This window comes from Natator depressus, chromosome 1 (assembly GCF_965152275.1).
Source record: "Natator depressus isolate rNatDep1 chromosome 1, rNatDep2.hap1, whole genome shotgun sequence".
Lineage (NCBI taxonomy): Eukaryota > Metazoa > Chordata > Testudines > Cheloniidae > Natator > Natator depressus.
In genome coordinates this window covers 332,586,324-332,612,331 of record NC_134234.1, presented here as the reverse complement: position 1 = coordinate 332,612,331, position 26,008 = coordinate 332,586,324, and the positions used below count along the sequence as shown (strand labels likewise).

The window sequence follows — 26,008 nt, the reverse complement described above, 5'->3', positions numbered from 1 at the left end:
TAATATGGAGCGAATGGGATGATTTGCTCTCTGCAAAAATAAATTATATGTATGAGCACATCAGATGGAGATGCTGTTACACCTAGCATCCTGTGGCAAATGATTATCTTAGACAGCTCGAAGGGCTGGGCTGCTTTTATGTTCAAACCCCATGTGTTAATGTTCATGGATGCACACTTTAAGCGTTGACATTTAAAGCACGCAATGTTCCTTGGGAGGGAAAAATGATCCTGCTGCAGATCTGCTAAGTAATCAGACAGAAACAAATATGAAAATCCAAAGCAGTGACAGCCCCTTCCATCTCCCCTCTCCGGTGGAACCCTCACATCCATTTTAGCACTGAACGCCTCCCTCCTTTGAAGACTGGGAAAGTGGGGTTCCACCCCCTCACTTGGTGCTGTTCTCTTTCCATACCAGATACCAGCGATCAAAGCTAATGACGGGCAATTTAGTACATGGGAGATGGGGCCTGGGAAGAGGGAGCGTTGTCTGCTTTCATTTGGTCACATGGTGGCTGCAACATTTAGTTTTACTCGGAAGGTGAATGCAATCCTACTAAGAGAGGGCTTTGAGCCTAGAAAGCCAGGGCTATTATTTGACCAGAGCCAACGTGTTTTTCCCCTCCCTATCCTCTTCCTGCATCACATGCTATCAAGCCACTGCACATTTTCCATCCTTATACCATCTCTGGAGCACTGAAAAAAAATCCATCAAGCGGCTGGGGCAGACCGTGCTGGGAACTGGGAGCCTTGGGTCTCAGGTTTGTTCCTGACATGCAGGGTGGCTTGGGAAGATCTCTTAATCTCTCTGTGCCACAGTTTAACTGTCTAAAATGGGTAGATTAATACAAACTGACAGGCAGGGGCCTACTTCACAGGGGCAGCGTGAGGTCTGATTACTTAGGGCCAGATACCCTTCTGAACTGCATGTTGAGGGGGACCTACATAGTCCCGATCCAAAAGCCACTGAAGCCAATCGAAAGACCCCCATTGCTTCAGTGAGCCATATCCACATTTTCCCCTCACCCTATGGAAGTGTGCGTGTGGGGAGGGTGGGGTGGCCAGCCACCTCAGGAGCAGCATTCGCCCCATAGCCTTCCATGGGACCTGGGGAAGGGGTTCTTTGGGCCCAGAAACCACAATGGGAGGGGATGGTCTGGGAGGAAGGAACAAGTGGACTGAGTACATGTATGGGGGCACGTACATTGTTGCTTCCAGCACCCAGTGGTGAGAGGAGAGGGAAGTTAGATAGAGCCTCTGGCTGCATATTTCCCCAATGGAGCCTCCTCCCAGTTGGGGAACCCCCCTTAAAGGAGCAGGTCAGAGATGACGAGAAGTTCTAGATAAATGTACCGTTGTAAAAGCTGCACGTTCCATGGGCAGGCAAGAAGGGAGGACCTGGGAGGTGTTTCAGGCAGGTGCTCATTCCACTACAATGTTTAGGTGGGACATCAAGCAGCCTGTGCGCAGGTGCTTAGTGAGTCCCCCAGCTGTGCTGAGCATAGACCTGCCAGAATCACCTCAGGGAAAACGACGGAGCGGCACAACGTAGCGAGGTGTGTTCTGGCCAGAGGGGGTTGTCCCTGAAAGGCATCCTGGAGCCCTGACTCTGCACCTGACTCTGGTGCTGGGGAGTCCCCACAGGCACAGACACGTTGGTGGAGGGAGCGATTGGCTGAGCAGGTATTGAGAACTAGAAGGCAGGGCTAGTGCAAACGATCACCTCCCCCATCTCTTCTCCAACAGCCAATTTGCAGCAGAATCCAAGTGGAAAAGGAGGGTCTGAATGGGAATTTCCCATGCTGTGTCTTAAACTCCATGGCCCATTGTTCGCCTTCCAAGTCAGGTAGTCTTAGTTCTTCCACCAACAGTCACTTCCCAACCACAGAGGAACCTGAGAGGGTGCCCTGTACTTCATAACACCACTGCTTTGCACCTATGGAGCACCTTTCATTCGAAGATCTCAAAGCATTTTAGAAGTTTAATCACTTAAGCTTCAGAACATCCCTTTGATGTAATTCATGTATCCATTTTACAGATGAGCACACTGACCAGAAATCTTCTGGGCGAAATCCTGGTCCCACTGAAGCCAATGTCAGCTTTGCCATTTATCTCAACAGGGATTTGAAGCTGGTCTGGTTTAGAGCTCAGAATGTCTGGTTTCTATTCCTAGCTGTTACTGACTCATGGGATCAGTGTCTGCAGTGCCTGGCATCTCATGTAACATGCCATGAATGAAACACTCTCAAAGAAGATCTACCCACTTGCTTATACGGGTGGTAGCATTGCATATCCACTCTGTACAGACATAACTGCACAAGGTGAAGGACAGTGGAGATGGTGACAATGTGATTTTAACCAAGTCTCTGTATTAATGCATTAGCTTACGTATTAATTTAGATAAAACAATAGGTACAAATCTCATACTGACAGCTTGCCCATCTATTGTTTTTGTATAGTGCCTCTCACTACTTTAACTAAGAGCTTCATAAATGCCACACAATCTTGCCAACACTTGAAACTTCAAAATGTGGCTTATAGATTGAGTTTTTACATTACTTTTTTTTTTGCTGAAAGACTCACTGTAAAGGAAAAAGTGAAAACTACTTATCCTGTTCTCTAAACACAGCTCACTTATATAAATGTATTCTCAGTTAAGCAAAAGGCAGAAATTACATTATGGGACTCTAGAGTGAAACTGCTTTTAAGATATGTGTTTAATGGATGGCTAAGTCCAGAACACAGAGATGTGTGTTAAGTAGCAAAGTCTCCATTAGTTCCTTTGCTCAAGCAAAGGTCAGTCCTCACACAAGTAAATCTTCTGGACGGAAGTTTCTCAAGCCTTAAAACAGACTCAGAGGAGTGGAGCTTTCCCACAGGCCATTTATTACACCTTCCCCATGGTGACTAAAACGTGGGGCCATCCTGGGAAGGCAGTGATAAATTGTCTGCAGGGTCTTTTTGCTTTCAGCAAGATGCAAACAAAGTCTGAGTTACTGTATTTATACACGGTGGCTAGACAAGCTACGTATTCACTCGGGTGAGTGCCAAGCTTTTTCCCTGAGCACAGACAGGCCTGGTGCACACTGTACAAAGAACCCTGTTTACATGCAGCTGTGGAAAATCTGGTTTATGGCACAGCTTAGCCAGCGTCTGTGGAAGAGGCAGGTCCAATCATGGGGAACCTGGGTTGGCAGCTAGATTGGACCTGGTCATGAAGACAGATTTAACAAAGTTTTATTGTTACTGTTATTTATATAGCATCATAGCCATGCACGGTATTGTACAGACATAACGAGATATGGGGGTAGAGTCTATCCCCCCCCATCCCCATGCCCCACCGACCTGAGCAGAAACTGGCTACAGGTCTGGTGCTGTGGATTCCCCATAGGCACAGAGCTGATTAAGCTGGCTCCAACACCTTCCTCCCCACAGCTCCAGGTGCAGATGGGATGTTGGGGTGTATAGGGACAGAGAGGGGGTTACCTCACAGCTCCAGCACAGGGAGAGGGAATGCCTCCTGTGCCCAGTCTGGTGGCTGGTCCCTTAGAGATCTTGCCTGCTGGTGTCAAACATTCCCTTTGTCCTGTCTATTTAGACTGTAAGCAATCTGGAGTAGGGACTGGCTCTTCCTCTGTGTATGGCCAGAGCCTAGCACAAGGGGTCCTCTGGGTTCTACTGTCATAGGTGCAACGGCAGGTGAAGAGTATCTGCTGCGTTTCCATTAAAATACAACGGGAAAGCACTGCTCCCTGGATTGTGAAACTTATTTTGATTGCCCCGTTTTAATATCTCATCATTAGTCCTTTGGCTCCGATCTCTGTGAATGCTGCTTCTATCCCACCTCAGTGGGCATAAGAGAGAGAGACAGGCCCTGAGGGGAGAAGGAACTTCTGGCAGTGCAATGGAATGAGGCATTACCCTATAAACCGTCCGCTCTCACCTAAGCATCAGTTTCCTGCCTCCCTTTCTCCAGCCTTACAGCCTGGTCCAGAAATGTATTCAGTGGCCATCATCGCTAATCCCCCTCCCCTCACCCAAAAAAGGAAAAAACTCTGAATGTTACATTCAATTCTTTCCGGTGGCGAACACTGTAGATGGACAAATGGAACCCGTTACATGCGAGATGAATACATTGCTTTGGTCAATTTAATGCGGTTACATTCACATCTCTGTATTCACAACACAGCCGGCTGCCGTCAGCACCACCCCCAATCTAATTTCTCAAAGACAAGAGAAAGCCAGCAGAAGTGAATGACACAAATAACAATGATGCGTTGTGATCGCTGCGTAAGTGACTCAAGCAAGGTTGAGGACTCAGAGCTCCAGGGAACAATGTCCCATATTTATCCTCTAGCCGGCACTGGGAGCGATGGGGCATTTCGGCAACAAGAGGAAAGGTCTATCTAGCCCCATGGACATTGCATTCATTAGCAGTTCATTCTCACCCTTCCACAGTGACAGCCATGCCCCGATGGTTTTGATTTTTTTGATATCAGCCCTTTTCTAATGGTGGAATATTGTTTTAAACACTGGATTTGGCAAAGATTGAAAAACTAAAGCAGCTGAAGGCCTTGTCTGGTCTGGACATTTACCCTGGTGCCAGACATTCATGGCCAGCCACCCATGCAAGCCCCCAGTGTTGACTGGCAAAGCCACTATTAGTACTGGTGGAGCTAAGCTGTGCTTGAAAGCAGCACAAGTGTAAACAGCAGCTTGTAGTGGTCTGTCCTGTGTTCAGTAGGGGTCACACCGGGACAGCTACACTGAGCCACCAATGGCTGGAGTCAGGGCAAATCTCCAGTGTGGACAGAATACAAGGTAAAGCTAAATTACAGACAGCAGCACATCTGAACCTTGTGCTATTGATTTCATTGAGGCATCTTACAGTACACTTGAAGCCATTTTGTTCTACAGTAGCCCTGGTTGCCCAGGAGTGCAACCCTCACTTGCTATGTTTAGGGTTTCTGACCTCCCGTCCCATGATGAATTAACCCAGCTGGTAACAATCAACCTACATTGTAGGCTTAATCTGAAATGGACATTCCTTTGGGGGACCAAAGCTCTGCCATAGATACAAGCTATTGGCTTCCATGGGGCTGGACTGTTACCGATTCCTTCACAGCACCCCAGGTCCTCCCCCAGCCACAGGATGAATATTCTGATTTAGCATAGCTGCTTCTGCAGAGAAGGATTAATAGCTGCAGCGCGACGAGTGGAGGGACCCCTGGGACGGAGATCCTCCCCAAAGGGACATTGCACTAGAGAAAGGAATGAGTTCTACTGACTGTTTCTTCCTGTCAATTAATAAAAGGGAAAATGAATCTCCAAAAGATAAACCATTCACACACTATCTATTCCCTGCTCACCTATTCCCTGAATAGGAATTACTAACCTCCCATGACATCCGGACCATTGTTTCAGGCTGGGGATTGCAAATCAAGGCAAAATTCATTTTCTAATGGTCCACTTATCTGGGCCCTGGTCCTCTCTCACCCAGAATACAGTGACCTACTCATCCCCGGGGACCCCAGGTCTGAACTCTTCCTCCTGCATCTCGAAGAGAGACCACAGTGCTGCTACATCTTCCTTTCCCTTTGCATAGATAACATCACCCCCTACACTTTTCAAATCCCTCCGCTGATTCACTGTGTCTTGCCTCTTAATGACCTCACCCATCTGATGTTGCGGTCTCTCTTTCCTAATCTTAGCTTCATGGCTTCTGACATGCTGCTCTCTGTGTGCGGTACAGTTTCTCTGTCCTCATCTGCCCACCTATGGCTCTCAAATACCTCCCTAAAAATCTACCTCTGCAACCAGTCCCTCCTGCCTCTCTCTCTTTATCCGTCCTCTCCATACACTCCCTGGATCTTTGTCCTAAATCTCGGTTTCTCTGCCTTATTTGCATTGTAAGCTCTTTGGGACTGGGAAAGGGTTTTACCTGTTTGCAAAAAAAGCATGTGGGCTTACAATGCATATTAACACACAGCACCATAACATAATATCATGGGGCAGTTCACATCTGACCAACCAGTTCTGCCCACTCAGGGCACCTCCCATTCGAAACCTTACCAAGAAGTACTGTATAAAAACCTAAGACAGAGAGAGACACTGACGTCAGTGGGAATCGCCTAAGTGGGTCTGAGGACAAAATTGGGCCCTTGGGAACAAATACTACCACGACTAACTCCTGTGCCGCCCCACTGATTTCCATAGGGAGGCACATCAGAGTAGATTATTGGTAATGTAATCAGATGAAAGTGCAAGAACACAAGGCAGGTTTTCCTGAGAAATGCTGTGCTGTGTAGTGAGGGTGGGGGGCTGTGGCATTATTCCAGAGAGTTCAGATTAACTAAAAGGTAGAGAAATTCTCCCTGACAAAGACGTTACTGTTTTCATACTCTCAGCCTGCAGGGTATCTTTTCCTCTTCGCCCAAAACTTTTCTTTTTCAAATCTAAATTTGGAGCAATTTAGACAGTGACGTGTCTCAGGTGGGCACTTGACCCATCAGAACTGCTACAGGCATTTTAAGGATAAAAAAACCCGACGATTTTCACATGAAATACAAGAGTTCTATCTTAGTTTCACCTTCCTGCAAATTACTATTTAACCGCTCTTTATCCAGGTCTTTACTGGTTTCATATTCTGGGCAAATGACACATTTAAAATATCAGAGGAATAAACACATGATCCTTAAATACCAGTAAACAGAATTCTCTGTAAAATGAAGATCTGGTGCACTGAATTAGTCACGTTGATATCCCGGATTAGGGTCCGCATGTTAAGCCAGGCTCTGTCCATTGTAAGTATACAGCAGCGATAATACAAGAGACATATTTGCAAGCACATTCAACCTTCTTCAGTGACGGCGTCACTAACACCACAGTAGGTGATGTGCCGTATACACTAAAGAAGAACAAAGCTGCAGACACCTAGGGCAGGGGCTCTCAACCTGGGGGTTGGGACCCTTCAGGGAGTCACGAGGTTATTACATGGGGGGGGGGTCACGAGCTGAAATCTCCACCCCAAACCCCGCTTTGCCTCCAGCATTTATAACGGTGTTAAATATATTAAAAAGTGTTTTTAATTTATAAGGAGGGAGAGTCGCACTCAGAGGCTTGCTATGTGAAAGGGGTCACCAGTACAAAAGTTTGAGAATCACTGACCTAGGAGAAACGTCATGGTTGTCTCTGTACGGCATCCCATGGCCAACTGGGACGTGTCAGTGACAGAGGGGATAGAACACAGATCCTAACCACTTGATTAAGGAAGGATCTCCTTTAGCTACTAGCAGTAGAGGGCCAGGTAAACCAACATGCATTCATTAGATGGGGATGGAAAAATAAAGTCCCCAGCTACAGGACTCTCCAAACCCCTTTCTTCAGGGCTCAAAACCAGAACAAACCAACCCAAATTACTGGGTAACCAATGCCTGGGGCCTTTCCAGCTTCCACCGGCTGGCAGGGGAGAGGACAAACCCTTCTGTCTATTGCTTCCTTTGCAGCAGCTACCCTTTTCTTTTGGCCGAGATCAGCCATGGGATAACCTTTGCGTGCTAGAGAGCCTTTACATCTTGCCATAGACCTCTGATGCACCGATGGGATGCAGCTAGAGAGTAAACTGAAGGTGAAGTAATCCATTGCTGTCTCTTGTCTCCACTACCTTTCATGTTATAGCACAATGTACTCATTATTACCACAGGGGACAGTGGAGCCCACTGCTCAGTGTACATCTCTGGCTTCTGAACACGGACTTTTCGCCAGTGGTCACAGAAATACCTGGGGTCCTTCATTTAATGCTGAACTACTGGACTGATCCACAGCTCTAAGGACGTTTCTTTCCTCACCCACAGTGGAATGGTCTCTTGGTTACAAGATGCTGCCCTATGACATCAAATGAGGGTTTTCACAAGATCTATAGGGTAACACTTGTGTTTTTTTAACATCAGAACGGCTATTCTGGGTCAGATCAAAGGTCCATCTAGCCCAGTATCCTGTCTTCTGACAGCGGCCAATGCCAGATACCCCAGAGGGAAAGAAGAGAACAGGCAATCACCAAGTGATCCATCCCCTGCCACCCAGTCCCAGCTTCTGGCAAACAGAGGCTAGGGACACCATCCCTGCCCATCTTGGCTAATAGCCATTGATGGACCTATCCTCCTTGAATTTATCTAGTTGTTTTTTAAACTAACCCTCACAACAAAATTAATGCTACAGTAGTTCTATGGTGCTTATTATTATTTATTTGTAGTAATGGGTCCAATACACCATGGGTCCAAAATCCTGAAGTCCTTATTCAGTGTTTGCTGAGGCAAAATTCCCAATTTCTTCAGTGGGATTTTTGCCAAGTAAGAACTTCTGAATTTGGGCCTACAGTAATACTCTTGAAAGTTGTAGTTGGACCATTATTACTAACTATCATATGTATTTTTATTAGATTTTCTACAGGAATTCATTTGTGCATTTACGCTGAGCACCTTTATAGAAACTGCCTAACTGACTGATTTAGTTCTAAACAGAGGTGGCTCTGCTCATACTTGGGGTTTATGGATCTGGGCCCATCTCTAGTTCTAAACAGCCAAAGCTGCCACATGTAAAGTAACCTACAAACATAAAAGACATCAGAGCTCCCTGAACCACTGGCAGTCGTAGCCTTTATCGGACCTAGCACACTTCTAACATTGAACCTACAACATCAGACATCAAAGATACAGAACAAAGTCTGCCTTCTCTCCTCTTTCCCTGTAATCCAAGTTTCACGAATGGCAGTGAGTGCACTGAAAAGACAACTTACGGGGAGGAGTTACATTTTTCCTGGGCATGGTGGAATGATTTTTTATTTTTGAGTGGGATGATGGATTTAATGCAATACTGAAATGGAAAGTCCATCGAACACAGCACATTATCATTTCACATACTAGTTATAATCATGAGTGATCCATTATAAAAGTAAGTGGAAAAATATCTTCCTCAGAGACAGAAAAGTTCTGTACAGCAGGCGCACTTCAACTGTTCTAATGGTTTGAAAAACTCTACCGATTCTCACAGAATCCCCCAGAATGGGGAAATCTCTCCAGAACCAGTACAGTCTTTCAAGCTGGTGGAATTTAAGAGCTCCCTAACTCTATATAGGTTCTTATACCCCGCTCATTACTGCGGCAGCTGAGTGCCTCCCCTGGTCTGTTGGCAGGAGGGATGCTTGGTATTTGGAATATTATATACATTCATTGGCCCATCTGCTGCCAAAGTATGCCGAGAATTTACCACCAAAGATGTGCCATTGAATATCTGTTATAGGGAGCCTTCAGTGGAGTTATATCAGGGATGAACTTGGTTACTGACAGAGTTAGTGCCATTAGACAGAGCAAATGGATAGCTCAGTGAAGTGGAAATGGGTATTTTTCCTCCAGGTGGCTGGTTCAAATCCAGCCAGGGTGGATAAGGACCAAGAGTTGTGACTGTTTAGTGGCTCAGGTGTGACAAGCTGGTGGTCTCGATATAGTTTTCAATACAAAAGTGTCCAAATTAAGAAAAACAAACAACAAAAACAACCCACCAAGACAATTGGCACTAATTGATGCTCCTGTCAACAATCTGAACAGGAATGCACTGGTCATTCTAACTCAGGCCTGAGCCCTGTTGTTAGGCCACTGCAGGAGAAGCTAACGTTTGTGTTGTACCTGATCTATGGATAACAAGAGGATTTCACTTTGCAGAGATGCCAATCCAGCACCTTCCATTTGTGCTCAATTAACACTCAGAGAAAGCTTTAGGCCTGGTCTGAGCTACAGAATTAGGTCAATGTAAGGCAGCTTATGCTGACCTAACTCTGTAAGCGTCTACGCTAAAATGTAGCTTCCACTGATGTAACTTGCCCACTACACCAACTTAATAACTCCACCACCACCTTAGCGAGAGGCGTAGCGCGTAAGTTGATGGAGTTAGGTTGATGCAGTGTCAGTGTAGACACTGCATTGCTTACATCGACTGCTGCTGCCTTTCAGAAACCATCCCACGACGCCCCACGCAGGTAAATCGGTGCAAATGCTCCTGGTGAGGATGTGCACCTCCGACACAAGGAGTGCAGTGTGGACGTATAAAACCGATTTAATTACTGCAGTGGCTGTATGGTGGCGTAACTTAGGTCGACTTAATTTTGTAGTGTAGACTGACTTGCCCTTAACTTACAAAAGATATAGGGCCTGATTTCCCCTCACACTGGGGATTTCCCTCTGTGTAACTCCACTGACTACAGTGGGGTTACTCCTAATTGACACTGGTGTGAACAAAAGAAGAATGACACCCAGATCAAAAAGCGCCTCAGTAAACGATTATTGTTATTTTTACGTGCATCTTTGCGGAGCCTTATGAAAAGCAAAACAAGAACAGAAAGGCCCACTTTGTTGACTTCTAGGAAATGTGACATTTTAATTGTGTGCCATGGGGCCTGCTGGCAATCACACACTTACCTGACACAGAAGTACAAAACAACCGGTCCTGACTTTTTGGGGAAGTCATGTTCTAGCACTCTACGGTCCAGCTGAAGCCAGTTTAAATGTCCCCTGACAAGAGAAGAAAAGAGGTACTTACTTAGTTTATATTAGCAACAAGAGACTGCTTGCTACTCACTGTAATGAGGGCTGAGGTGTTAAAACACACACACACACACAAGAACTGTAATGCATGCTATTTGCCTTAGGCTATATTGTACGATATTTGAGAAACCCACATAAAATGTGTGGAGAAAAGAGGTGATATCATCTTGGCAACATTTCCGTCTAAATATTTAACACATAAAGTTCAATCTGTCAGGGTGAAAGCTGGTAGCACGGAACAAAAGCACAAATGACCAAAAAGATAAGAACTTCATCTTTTATTACAGTGCCCCTGGTGTGACGCCATAATTAAAAGTCTGTCAGGATTTCCATTAAAAATCCTTATTGCTAAGAGTTTGTACAATGCCAGTAATATTTCACTCATGGCTAAACCCAGCCGTACAAAGTCTCAGACATTTTATTTGCCACCCCATTCGCTTGGAATAGCCTCTGAATAATGCCTGCCAAACTCTTCTTTTTCCTCCTTCAAAGAGCTCCTGAAAAACACAGCTGTTCCATGGAGCCTCCTAGCTCCAATTACCACATGCTGCTCGCTTGTGTCTGGATCGTACCTGCCTCTATTGTTTTCACCTCTAATTCATCCATTTGTGCCTTTATGTAACAAGCTTTCCTAGGCTGGAGTACTGTTCTTCGTCACGTTCTACACATTGTGAAGTGCCATGTACACGTACAGTGTTATAGAAAATTCATTATTTATATTACAAAAAGAACAGGAGTACTTGTGGCACCTTAGCGGATACCGACTAACACGGCTGCTACTCTGAAACCTATTTATATTACAGTACCCACCAAATGAGAGCAAGGCCTCACTAAGTTAGGCACTGCACAAACACATAAGATGAAATGCTGGCCCCAATGAAGTCAATGAGCCCTGATTTCAACTATAGGAATTTTGCTATTGATTTCAGTGGGGATAGGATTTCACTTGTGGTGAGAAAGCATCCCTGCCCTGAAGAACTTACAGTCTAAACACACAAGAAGAAAGAGAGATGCAGTGACTTGTCCAAGATCACACACCAAGTCATCAACAGAACTAGGAATAGAGCCCAGGTCTCTTGAATCCCAGGCCATTGCACCACAGGGTCTCTCAGTGCTAATTATTCTTCACAAAACTATTTGCATTTTACAGATGGGAAAGGCAGACACAGAGGGCCAGATTTAAAAAAGTATTTAGGCACCTAAAGATACAGATCAGCACCCAGTTGGATTTACAAGGCACCTAAGAAGGTTAGGCACTTAACTCCTAGTGAAGTCCACTGCACTATCCTTCCTCGGTATCAAATATAGAAAATCACTGCTGTAGACTATAGCAATGAAAGAGGATCCATGGAGGTCAATGATTCACCTCTTCAAAGTCCAGAAATGGGTAGGGTGATACAACGTGGCCAGAGGGCAGCAGGAGAGTGGTTTTTTTTTTTTTGAAGCAAAAAAGGTGTTTTTATTTGCATAACACACTTACAAAGCAAAAACAACAGCATATGCAATGTGTAACACAGCAACCAATCACAATTGTTTCCTCATTAGCTTCAGGGGAGGGAAATGTTCAAGCTTGCCTGGGCCCAGGGCGGGGGGCTTCCTCGACTCTCATGGTCTTCCACCCTTCCGAGTTACCTGGTGGCCCAGAGTGAGGGGGCTTCATCGACTCTCAAGGTCTGCCACCCCCTCGAGTTACCTGGCGCCACGCCCAGTGTCACCAACAATTCCCTCCTTTGAAAGCACCCAACAAGAGGGGCAGGCTGTGGGGTGGACAATCGGGGGGGGGGGCACGTGCACCCACGTGTGAAAGGACCCCATTAAGGTGGTGGTGTCCGCAGCAGCAATGGCTGGGGCTGGGGTCCCTTACTCTCTCCCCCAATCAAAGGGTCAAACAAAGGGAACCGGACGGGGACACCAAGCAGAGAACCTCGGACACCGCCCACCGCTCCTCAAAAGCATCAAGGGAGTCGGTGGACGCCGCCCAGAGGAACTCCGCCCGGATACGTGAACAGACCGAGGATCAGAAAACGGCCCCACAGTCACAGGAAACTCCATCGGCCAATCTCCTCTCTCTGGTTTATAGATGGCCGTTTTAGCCAGGGCCAGGAGGAGGTTAACTAGGAGATCCCACGACTTTGTGAGGCCACGGATGGGGAGTGCATAAATAAAAAGGTGAGGGGAAAAATGCAACCAAAAATGTAATAGAAGATTTGTGAGGAGCCGGAACAGGGGCTGCAGCCTGGCGCACTCCAAATATACGTGCGCCAGGGTTTCCCTCACACCGCAAAAGGGACGGGAGTGAGCCGCGCCAAGTACGTGCCCATGCTCACAGCTCCGTGAAGGAGCCACCAACTGATGTCCCCGACTGGCCTCGGAACCAAGGTAGAATATAGGCTGGCCCACCGGGGCTGCTCACCCTCCAAAGGTGGCAGAAGGTCTTGCCACTTTGTGTCGGGGCGGGACACAAGGGTGAGGGCGTGAAGGGTGTGGATCACGAGCGTGTATAGATGTTTCCTTGGCGTGGTTTGGAAGCATACCGGCTGCAGTTCATGCAGCCGGCTCGCAGTAAAGGGGCGAGGGGGTCGATTGGGTCTAGGGGGCAGGGGCCAATTAAAAGGTTTGGCGGGCCTGGGGTAGAGGGTGGGCGGGGTGTGCCCTCGAGCAGGACCCGGTCGAGGTAAGCTTGAGCAGCGGGCGGCAAAGCGGCCTTCACCTCCTGAAGTATGCGCTGAGGGGTGCGAGGTCTGGAGAGCCCCATGCGCCGAGTGAGCGTCAGGGGATCCAGCCAGTCTCCCCGGTCATAGTCCAGGAGGTCTCCGACTCTCGTGACTTCTGCCAGGATCAAGCTCTGGCGCACCGAGCGGGACTCCGCCACCTGCACACGGAGCTGGGGGTTGTGTAGCAGGGGCTCTGCGAAGACATCTGCCCCCTCGGTGGCCGCCACAGACCTGGTCATTAAAAACAGTTTCCAAGTCCGGAGGAGGTCCTGATAGAAGACCGGCAGCCCGGAGAGGTCTCGCGGAAGAACTCCCGGATGGAGATAAAAGAGCTGCTGGTCATATTGGAGCCCTCAGATACGGCGCAGGATGGCGTGCGCCAATATGCTCCATGCCGAACTGCCTGCACCACAGAGGAGCCTCTGCAGGGCCTGGAGGCAGAAGATGCTGACCTGAGTGTGCAGACACTTTAGGCCCTGTCCTCCTTCCTTCAGGGGTAGATGAAGAACCCCTACAGGGGCCCAGTGCATTCCTGACCAAAAGAATCCCAGAATCGATGTCCGGAGGTTGGTCAGGAAACCCGGCGCCGGGACCAGGGTGTAGAGCCGGTACCAGAGCATGGACAGGACTAGTTGATTAAGCACCAGCGCTCTCCCTCGGAGGGAGAGACATCGGAGTAGTCCCGTCCATTTCTGGAGCCGCTCTGTCACCCCGCCCTCTAAATTTTCCCAGTTCTCCAGCGGAGAGGGATGCTGAGGTAGAGCAGCGGACCCACGCTCCACCGGATGGTCTGAAGCGCGGGTGGGAGGGAGCTTGCCTGCCGCCAGTCTCCTACCACCAAGCCAGAGCTCTTGACTCAGTTGACCCGGGCAGAGGAGGCTGCCGAATAGATGGCCTGGCAAGCCTCCACCCGCGCCAAGTCGCCTGGGTCCTGGACCACGAGGAGCACATCATCGGCGTACGCCGACAGGACCAGCCTCAGCTCCGGGTCCCGCAGCACCAACCCTGTCAACCTCCTGTGGAGGAGACAGGGGAAGGGCTCGATCGCCAGACCGTACAGCTGGCCCGAGAGGGGGCACCCCTGCTGCACTTCTTGCCCTAAGCTGACCGGTTCGGTCAGGGTCCAGTTGAGCTTAACCAGACACTCTGCGGAAGCATACAGCACCCGAAGAAAACCCACAAACTGGGGTCTGAAGCCAAATGCCTGCAGAGTGCTCAGGAGGTACCCGTGGTCCACCCTATCAAATGCCTTCTCCTGATCTAGGGACAGGAGGGCGAACGACAGACCGTCTCTACACCCGAGTTCCAAAAGGTCCCGAACCAGAAATAGGTTATCAAAGATACTGCGGTCCGGGACGGTGTAGGTCTGGTCTGGGTGGATCATGTCCTCCAGCACAAACCCTAGCCGCAGCGAATTGCTTTCGCTATGATTTTGTAGTCCGTTCTGAGGAGCGAGACGGGACGCCAATTTCGTAAATCGTGGAGGTCCCCCTTCTTCGGCAATAAGGCGAGCACAGCTCGCCTGCACGAAAGAGGGAGGACCCCGCTCTGCAGAGACTTGGCCCAGACGGTGACTAGGTCTGGGCCGAGGACGTCCCAAAACACGCGGTAGAATTCCACAGTCAGCCCGTCCATGCCTGGAGACTTATTAGTGGGCATACGACGGAGGGCTTCCGAGAACTCGGCCAGAGTTAGAGGCAACTCTAGCCGGTTTCGGTCTCTCATGCTGACCGTAGGGAGCTCCTCCCAGAGCACTCTGCAAGCGCTAGGGTCGGTCGGATCCGGGGAGAAAAGACTTGCGTAGAAGGCTCGGGCCCTCCCACACATCTCCACCGGTTCCGTGAGGGGGGTGCCGTCTTCTCCCAGGAGGCAGGTGACGTGTTTCTTGGCCCCCCTTGTTTTCTCCAGGGCATAGAAGAAGCAGGAGCCGCGATCCATCTCCTGAAGGAGGCGGATGCGGGATCGAACAAAGGCGCCCTGGGCCAGATGGCCCTTGAGGGCCCGGAGCTCCTCCCGCTTCTCCCAGCACGCTCCGCAGAGGAGCGGGTCCTCGGGGCTGGCGGCCAGATGCCTCGCCAGCTCTAAGACCTCCTGTTCCAACTGCTCTATCACCGCATTTCTCCGTCGGCTGGTGCCCCGGGTGTAGTCGCGGCAGAAAAGCCGGGCGTGCGCACCTTCCCCAGGTTCCACCATCGCCGCGCCGAGGGAAAGGCACGCTGCTGCTCTCGCCAGGCCAGCCAGAATTCCTGGAAGGACGTCAAGAAGCCCTCATCCTCCAACAAGCTGTTGTTAAAATGCCAATAGCCTGGCCCCAGCCTCTCCACACAGAGGGAGGCTGTCGCGGTGGGTAGGTGATGGTCAGAAAATGGGGCCAGCTGAATGCTGGAGGAGTGGGCTCGTGAGAGATGTGTGATAAATAAAAGTGTGATAAATAAATGCAGTCCAAGCGGGAGTGGCACGACCGATGGGCCTCCACCCGGACAAAGGTGAACGTGGAAGTGTCATCCGGGTGGTGGTCATGCCAGATGTCCACTAGGGAGGGATGTTCGACTATCTCCCGAAGGGTGTTCGTGGCGGCCGGGTTCTGCTCGGTGCCCGAGCGGCCCCGCTCCTCAAGGGTGATATTAAAATCCCCTCCCAGGACCAGGCACTCGTGAGAATCTAAGGTGCCGAGGAAGGCGGACGCCTGTTGATAGAATTGCAGTCGCTCCGGGCCTGATGTCGGGGCATAGACGTTAACGAGGTTAACCATGAGCCCCTCCATACGGACCCAGAGATCCAGCAGGCGACCCGGCACGGCCTCGGCGACCCCTAGCACCTCGGGCCATAGGTCGGGGGAGAACAGGGTCGCCACTCCAGCCTGTCGAACCGTGGAATGGCTAAAGTAGACCCTGTCCCCCCACTCCAGCCGCCAACTGTCTTCAGCGGTCAGATCCGTATGGGTCTCCTGCAGGAAAACCACAGAGTACCCTCCCTCCCGAAGGAAGGAGAGCACCTGGGACCTGTGGAGAGCCATCCTACAACCCCGGGTGTTCAACGTTGCGATGGTGAGAGGTATCATGGGGAGGGCCGGGGGGGATCCTCACTGGCAGGGACGCTCGCATCCCCCAGCGGGCCGCGCAACAATCCTTGACCCATCCCGTAGGTGAGTAATTGTTCACAGAAGACGCGGACCCGCCAGTAGGCCGCAGCACCCTGCTTCCCCGTCCCTTTACCTTCCCCCATGAGGGCCCTTGTGGCCCGGAGGATTTGAGAAAAGTCCCCCCATTGCTGGAGAGCAAGCTGTACCTTGTTGCGGGAGCCACGGACATCTTCTAAAAACTTCCGCAGTGCTCCTCGCAGCTCATGGGGGGATGGGGTTACGGTTTCCCAATTGTTCCCCGGCGGGGCCCTTGGTGCGGCCCCGTGGCCCACTAAAACGGGCAAGCAGGGTGCGGACCCCCGACGGGGTGCCTGATGGGCTGGAGCTTCTAGGCCCGCCTCAAACCCTGGGGCAATAGGGGGCAGTGGAGGGAAAATAGCAGCCCCTAATGGGTTGGGGCAGGAGAACACAAATGTCGCTCCCTGGGGGGTCATCAGTTGGAAAAGGGAAGGAGACAGCCCCGGGGGCGGCAATAACATTGCATGAGGTAAACTGGATAGGGGCAGGGGCAGGGGCAGAGGTGAGGTTCTGGGTTTCGGGAGGCAAGCAGTTAGATGGTGGCGCCTCCCGATCTGGCTAGAGGGTTAAGGGGGTGGGGAGGGAGCTCACAGTGATACCGGGCGTGGGCTCTATGGTGGATTTAGCGGCCACAGCATCAGGAGGTGGATTATCTTCTGTAGGGCCCCCGCCCGGGAAGGAAGTCGATTGCTCCGCACCAACGGGGGGTGCCCCTGGCGACTCGTGTCCCGGCCGCGTGGCGCTGGCTGTCACCTGAGCAGGCTCGGTGGTCGTCAGCAGGGTGCCATCAGCGGCCAGGTCGATGGAGGAGTCCAGGGGCTCCTCGGAGGTGGGAGCAGAAGCAGCAGTTAGGGGGAGGGAGCATGGGGAAAAGAGGGGTGGAGTGAGGTCGTCCAGATCGAGGTTTGCTGGCAAAAGGTCGTCCTTCCCCGGGCGACCGGGGTCAGATCTAGGGCCTCGATCTCCTCGAACATGGAGGAGAGGACACTTTCCGCCACCCCGAGGTTCTCCCCGCTAGCACCCACCAGGACGGTTGCCTCAGGGTTCACGGGGGCATTGGGTAGTGTCAGGACAGAAGGGGCTTCCTCGAGGGTCTCGGAGGGGAGGGTCTCCCGTGGAGGGGAGACACTACCTTCCAGTGCTGCCATGTCTTTCCCGGCTGACACCAGTGGATGGGACGCACTCGTGGGCAAAGCGGAAGGCTCAGCATTGGTGCCCCCCTTCCTGGTCTTCCAGGGGGCCTCCGCTTCGGGTGGATGAGGCAGAGCTCGAGCCTTCTGCTTGCCTCGCTTCCCCTGTAGGGCCCGGCCCTCCATGGCATCATCTGGCGGCTGGTTAGCAGGGGTCGTGTCAGGGGGTAGAGGCGATGGCTCAGGGACTTGAGGGGGGAACAGTGGGGCAGCATAAGGGAGGGAGGATTCTCCCTGGGGCAGGCTCTCTCCCATGCCTGGTGGTATCTCTGCCACACCCTCCTCCATAGGCCCCGCCAGATTATCAGCAGCGAGGGCGGGGCTCTCCCGCTCGTCTGGGCGTTATAGGGGAGGTGCCCCTTGGGTCTGAGCGGGAGTAGTGGTGGTCCGAAGAGGAGGACGGCTGGGTTCGGGTACTGGGCAGCCAGGGGCGTCAGCAATGACGGGGCCGATGTCCTGCCAGGTCTCGGGGATCCCAGGTGCCCCTCCTTGACGGGCTAAGGGGCAGTCCCTCCGGACATGCCCTGACGCCCAGCAGAGGTAGCACCGGGCTTCCCCCGTGGAGAAGTACACCAGGTAATGGGCCCCCTGGTGGGGGACTAGGAAGGACCCCTCGAGCGCCTCTCCGTCACGCGCCGCTGACAGCAGAAGCTGCACTTGCCGGCGGAAGGAAAAGATGTGACAGAGGGTGGGGTCCTTGCAGCCCAACGGGAGAGGGCAGATAACAGAAACAGGTTTCCCCAGGGTGGAAAGGGCGGGTAACAGGGCAGCATTGGGGAGAAAAGGAGGGACAGAGGTCAGGACCAGGTGGACGCCCAGGTCCTCTAGCGGCTCTAGGGGGACAAACACCCCCCCACCGCCAGGCCCCTCTCCACCGCTTCCTGGGCGGCAGCCTCCGATGCTAAGAAGAAGATGACCTTCCCATACATTTTGGAGGCCGCCACAATGGCCGAGGGCCCCACCACCCTCGCCAACACCCGCACGTAGATCTCCACGTGGGGCGAGATGGGCACCAGGAGGCATTGGACACCATGCTTCCTTCTCATGGTGGGAAAGGGGCCCTGGCCGCTATTGATGGTGGCGGAGCCGGTGGGAGGGAGAGATGACGAGGTGGCAGGCAGGGGGGGCTGCCGCCGCTCGGGCATACGTCCTGGGGGCTGAGGGAGGGACAGCCGCAGAGCTGGTGGAGGAGGCAGCGGGGAAGGAAGCTGTGGTCGGTGGTGGGGCCGCAGCAGTGGGGGTGGCCTCTGCCATGGAGGGCCTGGTGGTTTTAGCGGGGCCCTTCCCCTTCTTCTTGCCCTGGCCTTTCCCGCCAGCTGGGGGGCTCCCCTAGAGTCTGGGGAGGCAATGGGCATGGCAGCGGCGGAGGTCACCCCAGTGCCCTCCATTGCCGATGCCCCAGGGGAGGCGGTGGCAGGTGGTTAACAGGAGTTGGGGTCAGGTAAAAAGGGACAAGCTGTGGGGTGGACAATTCGGGGGGGGGCACATGAACCACCGTACGCTTGTACAGAGAGTCCTGTTTGGTTGGCTGGTGCTTCTGGCCCACACGGTGGAATCAGGGCGAGCAGCTGAGTCCAGAGGCAGATGTTAAACAGCCAGCAAAGACGGTGGAGGGGGGCAGTGGTGAAGATCGTAGTGTGGGGGTTGGGAGGACACAGATGGATAGGGGGGCAGCTCTGTGCCATACCCCCTGTGTCCCTACAAACACAGTCAAGACACAGTCAAGGCCTCCCCCCACACGAGAGCACAGTTTGAAAGTTACTCAGTCTTAAGGCCCCTCCAGGGCGATTTGTAGATTCCCCGGGTGGTGTTCCTCCGGTAGACGGCTTTTTCCCTTTCTTTTCCGGGCTTTCTTTGCAGCTGTAGCATTCCAGGGATGCCGGAACAGATGATAAGAGTCTCTCTTGCCCGGATACGGGTCCACAAACAAATGGCAAGCGGCTGGGTCTCTCCACTCCCCCCCTCCAGGGAGCCTCCTCAGGGGGCCTCAGCTGGAGCGGCAGCAGCGTCCGAGGGCAGGCGGGGGGGGGGGGGTGCGACAGCCAGCCGGCAGCCAACCAGCACCCAAGCAACAGCAGAAAAACAAAAAAAAAGGGGAAGAGAAGGGGGGAGAGCATCTGGCCTGGTCGGGAGGGGAAGCCGAAAGCAGGGGCAAAAAGCAAGGAAAGCCCAGGCCAGAGGGCAGCAGGAGAGTGCCAGAAGGGAGCCTTCTTCCCTGTAAAGGGAAGAAAGTTTGCTATAGATTAATTAAAGCACCTGAAGCCAGTCACCTGATAAAACCCCCCTGCTTCAATCAGACAAGGGAAGGAGTTGAGGCAGAGTAGACTGGTGTTGGAGCAGAGAGCAGTTTGGAGGAGTTGAAGCAGAGTGGATTGGTGTTGGAGCAATTTGGAGGGAAGCAGATGAGAGTTTGGAGAAGTGCTGTGGTGGGCTAAGAAGACCAAGACCCTAGGTAAAGGGACACCTGGTTTGCGCAGAGGGAGGGCAGAAAGCCCACAAGCTGAAGGGCAGGAGAGGGAAGTAGTCCAGGGGAAGGAACTGCTAGTTTAAGCAGTTTACTGCTATTCCCTAGGGCCCCTGGGCTGGGGCCTGGAGTAGAGGGCGGGCCCGGGTCCCTCCCTCTCCACTCCCCTCCTCTAGGACACTAGTGGGGCAGTTCATACCCCAGTTCAGGGGCAAGAAACTGCCCTGAACCTTCCCCAAGAAGAGAAAGTGCGAGACCCATCAAAGTAGTGCCGGCAATTTGCCACAGTAGTTACAATCCATGAGGAACTAAGGCAATTATAATCTTTTTGTGCCAATTTCCTTAGAGTTCTACCATTGCTCTCTCTGCCTGTCTCAACTAGGGACAGTCTCCAAATTCTGTGAGGTTCACCTTTCTGAACCTTCCCTCTCAAAATATTTTGGTTTGACCTACAAACCCAGTTTGAGTACCCAAAGCTTTCTCCTTGTGATTTCAGCCTGTGTGTTTTTTTTTCCAAAGTTTGTTCAATGTTTTTTTTCCAGCTAATGGAAGCTTGTGAGGGGTGCTAGGGATTGAAACACTCACCCAGCCCCTGACTAGCACAAGTGGGTGCCCTATATACAGTGTAAACACTATGGTCAAGATTTTCAAAAGTGACTAGTAATTGTGTGTGCCCAGCTCAAGAGCCCTTAAAGAGGTCTGATTTTCAGAGGGTGGGGGGTCAGCACCTTCTGAAAAATCAGGCCCCTTTAAGGTGTCTCAAGTTAGGTACTGAAAGCCTTAGGCACCCAAAATCATGAGTCACTTCTAAACATTTTGGACTTTTTTTTATGCACATTTCTCCCCCCCCCCCCGCCCCAATTCTCTGTTCCTTTTATCTATAGTATCCTCAAGTGGAACATGAACCCAGTGATGCTAAAACTTAGACTGGACTTTAGAAGCCACATTATATGAGGAGGTTGAAATTAGACAAGCGTATCCATTACTACTTAAACAACTGTTAAAAAGCAAGCATTCAATAAACTAGGGCCCATGTACAAAACACTGTCAAAAGCAAGGAAGAGCAACCCTAAGGCCACCACTCTGTCCGCAGCCTCTCCTTTTGCCTCTGTGTTACTAGGTTGGTCGTAGTAGCTGATGGCATTACACACCAGGAGCCAATCTCCCATTGAAGTCAATGTGTTGATGAAGGACTTGCTGTGTAAGTCCTATGGGTTTATTCAAGGGGAAGATCCAAGTTTTCCTTACATGTGCAATGATCCCCCAACCACAGTCGAAAATACTGAGGGCCGAGAACAGCCATACACTTTAGGTGGCTGCTTCTTTTGGAAAGAATCATTCTATCTGCATTTTAGCCTAAGGAACTGGGTTAATCGGTGCAAAAGAATATATGTATTTAATATTGCCTGTGTCTTGCTGCCTATATTGCATGAGTAGCAAAGAGGTGGCAAGAAGAAGAGGCAGGAAAGCCAGCCACAAAGCTAGTGCATCGAGCAATTTTTAACATGCTCATCTCTCTTGTACCTGAGTGCAAAGAAAACTCTGTTGCTCCTTTCACAAGGGAAATGATATCCACGGTTACCACTTAAAATGTTTAGCAAGGACTGCCTTATAGCAGATCACCACTTACCCTCTGCCTTTTCAAGCACACACATGCACCCTCTGGCAAGTATAAAACAGCTGCCAGAATCTGCTGCCAGCTACCAAGGGGCCAGATTCTGATATCCCACACAGCACTTTACTGCGCAAGCGGTCTCATTGTCATACTCCTGGAGAAAGATGCTATTCAACACAATTAAGGGCATCAGAATCTGGCCTAGATATCTAGTAGTCTTGATGTTTTTTAGGTACCCACTAGGAAGCTTGCACAAGGAACCCCCTGATATGCTCCAGCATGGAGACGCTTCTCCAGTACAATTTAATAAGAGGCACATGACAGCTTTTGTCTTTATTATCTGCATTGGTTTTTGCACTTAAGAATTTACATCAGTGGAATCACCAGTAATAGTCCAAACTGCACATGCTCTACCCTGTCACAGAGGGGCTTGTATATTATTATTTAGTTGATCCTTTCTGAAACCTAGGTCATTTTTTGTTGTCTATGGAAGCTGTCAGGGTTCCTTCCCCACTCTGAACTCTAGGGTACAGATGTGGGGACCTGCATGAAAGACCCCTTGAGCTTATTCTTACCAGCTTAGGTTAAAAACTTCCCCAAGGTACAAACTTTGCCTTGTCCTTGAACAATATGCTGCCACCACCAAGCGTTTTAAACAAACAACAGGGAAAGAGACCACTTGGAGACATCTTCCCCCAAAATGTCCCCCCAAGCCCTATACCTCCTTTCCTGGGGAAGGCTTGATAATAATCCTCACCAATTTGTACACGTGAACCTCCAAACCCTTGGATCTTAAGAACAATGAAAAATCAATCAGGTTCTTAAAAGAAGAATTTTAATTAAAGAAAAGGTAAAAGAATCACCTCTGTAAAATCAGGATGGAAAATACTTTACAGGGGATTCAGATTCAAAACACAGAGGATCCCCCCTCTGGGCAAAACCTTAAAGTTACAGAAAACAGGAATAAACCTCCCTCTTAACACAGGGAAAATTCACATAAAACAAAAGATAAACTAATCCGCCTTGCCTGGCTTATCTATACTGGTTGCAATATTGGAGACTTGGATTAGGATGGGTTGGAGAAGATGGATTTCTCTCTGGCCTCTCTCAGGCCCAAGAGAGAACAACCAGGTAAACAAAGAGCACAAACAAAAGCCTCCCCCCCCCAGATTTGAAAGTATCTTGTTCCCTTATTGGTCCTTTGGGTCAGGTGCCAGCCAGGTCAGCTGAGCTTCTTAACCCTTTACAGGTAACAGGATGTTGTCTCTGGCCAGGAGGGATTTTATAGCACTGTATACAGAAAGGTGGTTACCCTTCCCTTTATATTTATGACAGAAGCACTGGAGTTAAATTGTTGATCCAACAACAAATAGAGGTGCTGGAGTTAAATTGCTGTGTCAATAACAAATATGTAATTGCATTTAGCAAACAGAAATGGAGCACATTTATTTTATGGACTGAGTATAGATTTTGGCATGTGGGCTGGGCACTTGCAATTGCATAGAGTAGTTTCCATTTTCTCCCATCAGGGTTTTCCATGGAAAGCAGCATGTCAATGAACACTTTGCCTCAAGGTGGATTCAGTTATACTGGCTAGTGTCCAGTTTTATAGCAAGTGGATCTACATCTATTAGTGTGCATAAAGCACTTTGAGATCTGTGGATTAATAGCTTGACCTACCTCCCTTTCAAGTCAAACTTCCATTCATTCCAGTGGGGCAGGATTAAGGCCTGACTGCACTATAGAAATCCTACAGATTATTATTATTGTTATTATTACAATTGCCATCAACTACTACAGCAGAACCCTATTAAAATTAAGCCCCTGATTTCCCAGAGTTAGGGCTATATCCTTGTCTTTGATGGAAAACTCTTGGGAAGGAAAAGGAGGGTCTAGGAAACTGCACGGGATTCATGGTGCAGATTCAGCACAACAGTGGAGTCCGTAACATAGAAACTGCCATAATGACTCAGACTAGTAGCCCATTTCAGAAAGGCTGCATGGTCTATTGGCTGGGCCACTGAATGAGGTATCAAGAGACCTGGGGCCTCTTCCGGGCTCAGCTGCTGATTCACTACGTGACCTTCAGCAAGTCACTTTATCTCTCTGTGCCTGTGTTTCCCCTCCCATCTTTGATCTGTCTCGTCTAATTAGACTTCAAGCTCTTTGAGGCAGGGACAGTTTGTACTGTGTTTGTACAGTGCCTGGCACAGCCTCCAGCACTACTGAAATACAAATAATAATCCTAGCGCTGACAGGGGTCGGTACCAGATGCTTCAGAGGAAATTTCTTCTTCATCCAGGCCAGTTGTTCTCAACCTATTTATCACTGTGGGCCGTATATGTGGCCCACAATGTGTTACGTGGGCTGCAGGTTGAGAACCACAGTGCCCCCCGCTAAACTACCCCACAAACCCCTATGTCCAGCGTCCCCCACCCGGAGACCTCTCCACAGAGCAGGGCCAGGAAGCTGGGACCCGGACCCCGCCAAGCACAGGGACGGGCAGCCAGGACCTGGACCCTGCTGAGCCCGGGGCTGAGCTGCCGGGACCCCAGACCCAGTGGTGAGCTGGAGCCGGTTCGCACCGGTTCGCTAGAACCGGTTGTTAAATTTAGAAGCCCTTTTAGAACCGGTTGTTCCGCGAGGGACAACTGGTTCTAAAAGGGCTTCTAAATTTAACCGGCCAAAAGTGGCACCTTAGGCGCCGACTCCATGGATGCTCCAGCCCTGGAGCACCCAAGGGGAAAATTTAGTGGGTGCAGAGCACCCACAGGCAGCTCCCTGCCCCACCCCCGGCCTCAGCTCACCTCCGCTCCACCTCCGCCTCCTCCCCTGAATGCACCGCCCTGCTCTGCTTCTCCGCCGCGCCCCCTCCCCCCCCGGCTTCCCACAATTCAGCGGCTCACGCGGGAAGCCAGGGCGGGCTGAGAAGCAGGTGGCAGCTTTGCACTCCTGCCCAGGGAGGCGGAGGTAAGCTGGGGTGGGGGTGGGGCGCGAGGAGGGCCGCCTGCACCACAGCAGGTAACCCGGGGGGCGCGCAAGGGAACCGCTCCCCACCCCCGCTCACCTCCGCCACCCTCGGCCTGAGCGGGAAGCTGCCGCCTGCTTCTCAGCCCTCCCTGGCTTCCCGCCGAACAGCTGATTCGCGGGAAGCCGGGGGGAGGTGGGAGGCGTGGAGAAGCAGAGCGGGGTGGTGCATTCAGGGGCGGAGGCAGAGCGGAGGTGAGGTGAGCTGGGGACGGACGTGGGGCGGGGAGCTGCCTGTGGGTGCTCTGCACCCACCAAATTTTCCCCATGGGTGCTCCAGCCCCGGAGCACACACAGAGTTGGCGCCTAAGGCGCCACTTTTGATGTGATCAGTGGGGGGAGCGGCCGCTCCCCCTGCTCTCCCCCAGCTACGCTCCCCCGCCCCTAGGAGCCAGAGGGACCTGCCGGATGCTTCCTGGGAGCTGCCCCAGGTAAGCACTGCCAGGACTCCCCACCTCGCCCCCTGGCAGGTCCTTCTGGCTCTTAGGGGTGGGGTGGGCACCCACTACGGTGGCCCACGAGACCCTCCTGCCCAGTTCTGGGGGCAGTCAGGGGACAGGGGATGGGGGTGGATGGGGCAGGGATCCTGGGGTGGGGTCATCAAGGAACTTGGGGGGTTGGATGGGACAGGAGTCCCAGGGGGCAGGGGTGGGCAACGAAGCCCTTGTGGGGTGAGGAGGGAACTGGTTGTTAAGATTTCGGCAGCTCATCACTGCCCAGACCCTGCTGTATCTGGACTCTGGAACTCACTGTGCATGGGGTCGGGCAGCCAGGACCTGGATTTTTTTCCCGCACGCAGCTGGGCCGCAGCTGTGTGCTAATTGGGCCGCAGGTTGAGAACCACTGAACCAGGCAACTAGTGGTTAGTTTATGCCCTGATACTGGACGGTTCCAGTACACGTTTTTATCCTGTGCAATGTGGCTGAGGAGGCTCCCCTTGCTCAGCTGGACCCACTCTGGTAAGAGGTTAGGGGCCTGCTTCAAAACGCAATGACTTCAGTGGGCTTGGGATCAGGCCCTGCAATAGGAAATGGGGAACAGCATGCCGTGAGGAATAACCTGCGGTTTTGTAGGGGTTGAACAACCCCGGATGCAGAACAGGCAGCTTGGCAGACCTGCACCCAGCTCTAAGGCTTGACTGTTCCTCGAGAGAAGTTGAATTTTGGTCATTGCAAAGATGATTTTACTTTAATGAATTTTGGAAATGTTGATGTTAAAGGAAAGAGGGTTAGTGGAGAGTCACA

At 51.3% G+C, this 26,008-nt stretch overlaps 1 protein-coding gene across 13 annotated transcripts in view; it reads right to left on the bottom strand.

The window, feature by feature from the left end:
* The window catches only part of FRMD4A (FERM domain containing 4A), a 552,335-nt gene that overhangs the window by 111,452 nt on the left and 414,875 nt on the right, over positions 1-26,008 (bottom strand). For all 13 annotated transcript variants that reach the window (XM_074942603.1, XM_074942600.1, XM_074942608.1 and 10 more), the window contains one exon: positions 10,469-10,561. In XM_074942603.1, the coding sequence (XP_074798704.1) occupies positions 10,469-10,561 (93 nt within the window). The remainder of the gene's footprint in view (positions 1-10,468; positions 10,562-26,008) is intronic.